Here is a 6,580-nt window from a genome sequence, read left to right on the forward strand (position 1 = left end):
TTTTTTTTTTTTAAACGTAGACTCTATTAATTGCTCTCGTATTGGTCATCTCACACCTGCAATGAAAAGCAAAAATACAGTCCCTTAGGAAGCCCAGGGCTCAAAAGATTCCAACTAGCTCTTACTTTAAAAAAAAAAAAAATCTCCATATAATAATAAAAAAAAGGAAAAAAAAAAATCTCCCATGCACCAGGGTTCAGGTCGCCCAGGTCTTTAGGCCCATGGCCTTACGAGTTGGAGGGCAGCTGGTGATGATCTGCAGTGGTTTGAGACAACCTTCCGACTGGGTTCTTTCCTTCATTAGGTTTCGTTTGACCCGCAAGCAGAAGCAAGCCATATATGGGTGGCTGCTGGGTGCTCAGGTGCTGGCTGGACGTGGCTGTCTCCTGGGAGTACTCGGCAGTTTCTTTTTTTTTTTTTTCTTTCCGTCACCCAGGCTGGAGTGCAGTGTCACACTCTTGGCTCACTGCAACCTCTGCCTCCCGGGTTCAAGTGATTCTTGTGCCTCAGCCTCCTGAGTAGCTAGAATTACAGGCGCGCACCACCACGCCCGGCTAATTTTTGGTAAAGACGGTTGCACTGTGTTGGCCAGGCTGGTCTCAAACTCCTGATATCAAGTGATCTGCACACCTTGGCCTCCCAAAGTGCCGGGATTATAGGCGTGAGCCACCGCACCTGGTCATGGCCACAAGTTTCTGAAGTAAGAGAAGTCCAGCAGTCCGTGTCAGCAGTGCAGACCTGAACCCAGGGGCCCAGCAGCGACAGCTTAAAAACCTGTGTCTGCACTGACAGCACCCCGCTCCCACCAGTGTACCGGGAAGTTGGGGTGCTGATGGCCTGGTCGTGGTCGCGTGATCTCCAGCAGAGGGATCCTGCAGCTTTGTGTGCGTCTGTGTGTGTTTTGGTTTGAACCTTGCCATCTCTGTATAGGGTCTGTTGCCTTATGGAATCCTAGAAATCCATTTCCCTAGACTTCACATGTTATCCTTTCCCAGTGGAAACCGAGATTCCCTTTGCCTAACTGACTTTAAAAGCAGAATTGGCGAGCCTCTGGCGGCGGCACAGTTGTGCAGGACCCTGCCTTTGTTTGGAGGCAGTATGGCTTATGCTCTTTGTGTTTCTGCTGTGGATAGGTGTCTTAGACAGTGGGCAGCAACAGTGCCCGGCCCACATGAAGATGCCGAGGCTGCAGGAGGCCAGGGCCGTGGTTTGACAGGTGGGTGGGGGCAGACCCATGCCACCATCTCAGGATGTGTGCTGGTGAGTGCCCCCATGTCCACGTGCTTGCTCACGGCTGTGTCATTCATAGGACTGCCCACAGCCGAGGGCAGAGGATGCCCAGTCTCGTCACTCCCTGTGCTGGAGGGCGGGCCACACCTGGCAGCGGCAGTGAGGTGGGAGACAGCTGGGAGGGCCTTGGCTTCTCACTGCTTCTAGGCTGGTTGGGATACGTGGATGCACCCACCCATCCGTCCGAGCAAGCGATGGAGCCTGCAGAGGGGTCTGGGTAGATGTGGGTGCCAGCTGGGCTTGCAGGGGGGCCGGAGGGGATGAGAGGGTAGCATCTGCCCGCTGCTGTGTTTCCAGATGGGGCAGTCTGTTCCGGGGCTGGGGTTTCTGGAATTTCCTCTGTGGGACCAACAGTGGTTTTCAGTACATTCAGGATGGCGCTGACCTGCTGGGCAGAGAAGGGCACCGGACTAGGGTGGATTTGGGTGTTGGCCAGAGCATTGTGTAAGCCCAACTTAACACCTCCCTTTTGCTTTGAGTGTTCCTGAGGGAGGAAGCCTGCCTCTGGGGCCCGCCCGAGGTGTCCCTGGCCTGGCTTTGACAGTCAGTAGGATGCACAGCTGACTTGGAAGCAACTCCATTTCGGTCTCAAGATGGGGACACGATTTGGCCCTCCACCCCGACCTTGTTATCTGGCCACTCTGCTCCTCTTGGCTGATGGACTTGAGACCAGAAGGGAGTTCTCTTGGCCAGGAGTGCTCCCACCTGAGAGTGGAGGCCCCGCCCCTCCCCCTACACCCAGGGCCACAGCCAGCCCATTGCGCCGCTGCCACTCATTTCTCATATGAGCCTGTGGGGGCACTGCTCGGCCTTCAGCCTCCCAACGCCAGTGAAGACCCTGCCTCAGGTGTGCTTGTTTGCTGTAGGTGCTTTTAAAATGCTGAATCTGGCTGGATGCGGTAGCTCATGCCTGTTAATCCCAGGACTTTGGGAGGCCAAGGCAGGCGGAACACTTGAGCCCAGAAGATCGAGACCAGCCGGAGCAACATGGCAAAACCCCATCTGTACAAAACAATTTTTTAAAATTAGCCATGCAGCCAGGCGTGGTGGCACACACCTGTAGTCCCAGCTACTCGGGAGGCAGAAGTGGGAAGATCACTTGAACCCGGGAGGTCGAGGCTGCAATGAGCAGAGATCACGCCACTGCACTCCTACCTGGATGACAGAGCAGGAACCTGTCTCAAAAATAAAAACTGTTGAATCCTGCCTGGGAGTAACAGCTGACCTCTCCCTCACCTCTCCTCTAAGACCAAATGGAAAAACTCCACCGAGGACTTTAGAAGGAAACCCCTCCTTTCCCCACAGAAGCTGCTCATGCAGTCTTACAGTAACAGCTCATCAATTCACCCCTGGCAAGGCAGCCACGACATTGGCACACAGTCACAGGCGGCTTGGCAGCAACCCAAGTTTAGGAGGCTCTTGTCCCACCCTCAGCGAACTGATTTCTCCCCAGTGCATGCAGTTTAATTAGGGCCTATGATTGAATTAGGAGGCTTTGCCTTAGCCCAGCTTCGTTACAGTGACTTTTTCAGGATAAAGAGTTCCCTTTGCCCAGGTCCAAGCCACTGCCTTTTATGAAAGTGGTTCCCACCCAGGGGGTGGGGCCCCCATGTTTGGGGGCACAGTCAGCCCATTACTAATGACTTTCATCTTTAATGTGGCCACATAAGATCGTTAACCAGTTGTTTGTCCAGCCGGCATGAAACCCTGCCTGTTAGGCTTGCTTATTTGTTTGCTGAAAGCTTTGAGCTGGGAGGAGTCTGGAGGAGTCTCAGTAGTAGGAAGGACTGTGCTTGCCTGTTCTTTTTCCTTAAAGTTTGCCCTGACAGTCCGATTTCCACCATCCTTCACTTGGAATTGCTCCCATCTTTGAAGGAGGCTGGAGGAGTTACCTTCATGCTGGGCTGAGGTTCTGGGGTAGCTTGTTATGAATGTCTTCACTCGTCGCTCCCATGTTATGGCAAGCGGCCAGGTGGCTCAGCTCCCCATGACTTTCCTCTGCACGGCAGCCAGGTGTGCGTGCCAGGACAGGCCGGGCGGACGGGACCTTCGCATCTGTGCACACTGAGGGCTGTGCTTCTTGTTGGCCCCTAAAGGAAGCTAGTTCCTGTCAGAGCCTCAGGTAGATGGGCCACATTGACCCTTGTGTGGCGTAGGACACTGTGCCAGAGCCTCCCAGTTGGAGGGGCATGGACTCCGGCAGGGGAGCAGTGACCAGCAGGTCCCTAGAGCCTCGTGTCCTTCAGTCAGATGAGTTTGACCATCCTGGGGACCAGGGTGTGCTGAGGGAAGGGGCAGCTTTGCACTGAGGCATGTGACAGAACATGGCTCTGCACAGCCGTGGGAGCCATGGGTTGGAAAACTTGATCCAGCTTCAAGAGCTGTGTCTAGCAGTGTCCCTGTCAGGGCTCAGATAAAGACTTTTCGCAGATGAGCAGATAATGGAAAAGTAGGATGCGGAGTGGCGTTGTGGAGATGCAGAAAGATCTGTCTCAGCTGAAACCAACCAAGGAAAAATGACAAGGCGTGGGTAGCCCTGTATTCAGGCCTGCCCGCCACAGGTGAAGAAGACTCTGCTTTGGGTGGGAAATTTGGACCGCAAGGCCTGAAACCACCAAGAAAAGCCAGACTGCCTAAAATGCAGCTTGGCCCACGGTCACTGCTGGGGCTGCTGTCTGGCCTTGCCTTGCAGAGCTGAACCTTCCATGTGGTGGATCTCCTGCTGGTTGGGGTCATGGCATGCACCCCAGTCCCAGGGGGAAAGCCCCTTGTGTGATCTCTGTGGCTGTGTTTCTGATGCAAATGAGTGGCATTTGCCGGTGGGGCAGGGGCCTGGGCCTACAGGGCCGGAATCGGTGGCATTGCTGGCTGGATGTTTTGAAGCCCCTCAATTGACCCTCCTGCCCACTACATTTGGGGGCCACTACTGTCCTTGAAGTGTCGTCTTTTCCTCATTCAGGGAAAGGGTCGCTTTTCCTATGCAGTGGGCTAGTGTCCTGGGTCTCCTGTTCTCCCGTCCGCGGTGGGGAGCAGCGGGAGGCTGCTGCCATCCGGGAAGGGCACCCAGGGCTTGTGCAGCCCGGCCTCCCAGGAGAGCCAAAGGAGTTTGGATTTCGCCCAAGGCAGAGCTCTTCCATTGTGCCTCTGTTCTGCAGGCCCAGGATGACCACTTAGGAACCGTGTGGAGGGCAAGGGCTTTGCATGATCTGTCCTGAGGCCTGTGGTTTCCAGTAAGAATCCTCCTGCAGTTGCCCTGATTAAGAACGGCTCTCAGGCTGTTGGCCTCGTGCTGCCGTGTGTGCTCATGTGACTGTGCCAATCGTTCTTTCCCCTTTAGGCTCCTTTGCTGACTCAGATCAGTTGGTCCACAGCCTTAGGCTAACCACCAGGCCTGTGTTTGTTCTTTTAAACATCAATGTGCTCCTTTTTCTGCCTTTTTATATCTGAATTTTTTTTTTTTTTTTTTGAGACAGAGTCTCGTTCTGTCACCCAGGCTGCAGTGCAATGGCACGATCTCGGCTCACTGCAGCCTCTGCCTTCCAGGTTCAAGTGATTCTCCTGCCACAGCCTCCCGAGTAGATAACGGGGATTATAGGCATGCGCCACCACACCTGGCTAATTTTTTGTATCTTTAGTAGACACAGGGTTTCACCATGTTGGCCAGGCTGTTCTTGAACTCCTGACCTCATGTTTCACCTACCCCGGCCTCCCAAAGTGCTAGGATTACAGGTGTGAGCCACTGCGCCCAGGCTTATTTCACTATTTCAGGAAAAATACTTTTTACTTATTGTCTTGTGTTGGGATCTAAAGGAGACAAGGACCTAAGTGAGATGTGCTCTCCGCAGTGCAGGCTCAGACCTCCCCCAGCACTGAAACACAGTTAAGTGTTCCTCAGCCTAATCATCCTATCTCTCTCTCTCCCTCTCCTGCCCCCTCCATCAAAAGGGTGAGCTTGTCGGCCACAGACTGCTACATTGTGCACGAGATCTACAATGGGGAGAATGCCCAAGACCAGTTTGAGTACGAGCTGGAGCAGGCCCTGGAAGCCCAGTACAAGTACATTGTGATTGAGCCCACGCGCATCGGCGACGAGACGGCCCGCTGGATCACCGTGGGCAACTGTCTGCACAAGACGGCTGTGCTGGCGGGCACCGCCTGTCTCTTCACCCCATTGGCGCTGCCCTTAGATTATTCCCACTACATCTCCCTGCCCGCTGGTGTGCTGAGCCTGGCCTGCTGCACCCTCTATGGGATCTCCTGGCAGTTTGACCCTTGCTGCAAGTACCAAGTGGAGTACGACGCCTATAAACTGTCGCGCCTGCCTCTGCACACACTCACCTCCTCCACCCCAGTGGTGCTGGTCCGGAAGGACGACCTGCACAGAAAGAGACTGCACAACACGATAGCACTGGCCGCCCTGGTGTACTGTGTAAAGAAGATTTACGAACTCTATGCCGTATGATTTCAGTAGAACAGGGAGCGACGCAAAACCACCTGGCCCACAAGAGACAACAGAGTATTCAGATCGCCACAGTCAACGTTTCTTACTCTGTGAGGCAGCAGAGCCTGGGAAGGTGTTTGGCTTAATATTTGTTATTTTTAAAAAATAACATCACGGGTGTACCCAGGGTTTTTCAGCTCATTACACTAAGATGTGGATTTCCATAACCCAAGAGGGGGGTCTGAGGCTGTGGAAGTCCGATTGGGCAGTGGAACGCTGATGGAGGCAGACGCTGCTGAGGGGGTGTGGACGTGCTTTGGGGGGGGTCTTTAAGTCTATTGTTTAACTATACCATCCAGAGCCCACCAGAAGCTATTGACCATTAAAATTATGAGAATTTCAACTCCTGCTCTTCTCTCTTTCCATGTCTGCCTGCAGCTGCTGCTGCACATCCGCTCTGGGTGGCGGCTTGTACGTGGAAGCAGCAGGTGCTGTGGTAGCCACCCTGCCCTGCTCTTAGCTGCGGCCCAGTGTTACCAGTTACAGCGACGACAAGCCTAGATCCGAGGTAGTCCTGGGGCCAACCCCCGCCCAGGAGCAGTCTCCTGGCTCACGTTGGCCTCATCATTCCAAAGGCCAGCACTGCTACCATGCCGTTCAGGAACATGGTAGGGTAAGGTGATGAGGCTTGGAGGCCTTTGGGTCTCCATTTGGGTTCACGTGGGGAACTCTGGGCTCTAGGATCCCTCTTCAGAGATCTGAACACTATGTTTTCTTTGAAGCACCAACACTCTTCCTGCTGTGGACCTTGAGTTTATGAACCCATTGCCTTTGGCTGACAGAAAAGCC

General features: G+C 54.0%; 1 protein-coding gene across 3 annotated transcripts in view; it reads left to right on the plus strand.

The window, feature by feature from the left end:
• Positions 1-6,134, plus strand: part of TMEM11 (transmembrane protein 11) — a 17,327-nt gene extending 11,193 nt beyond the window's left edge. For all 3 annotated transcript variants that reach the window (XM_011962531.1, XM_011962530.1, XM_011962532.1), the window contains one exon: positions 5,236-6,134. In XM_011962531.1, coding sequence (XP_011817921.1) covers positions 5,236-5,752 — 517 coding nt within the window. In that variant the 3' untranslated portion in view covers positions 5,753-6,134. The remainder of the gene's footprint in view (positions 1-5,235) is intronic.
• Positions 6,135-6,580: the final 446 nt, after the last annotated feature.

The sequence above is a fragment of the Colobus angolensis genome, unplaced genomic scaffold (assembly GCF_000951035.1).
Source record: "Colobus angolensis palliatus isolate OR3802 unplaced genomic scaffold, Cang.pa_1.0 Scaffold595, whole genome shotgun sequence".
In the NCBI taxonomy this organism is placed as follows: domain Eukaryota; kingdom Metazoa; phylum Chordata; class Mammalia; order Primates; family Cercopithecidae; genus Colobus; species Colobus angolensis.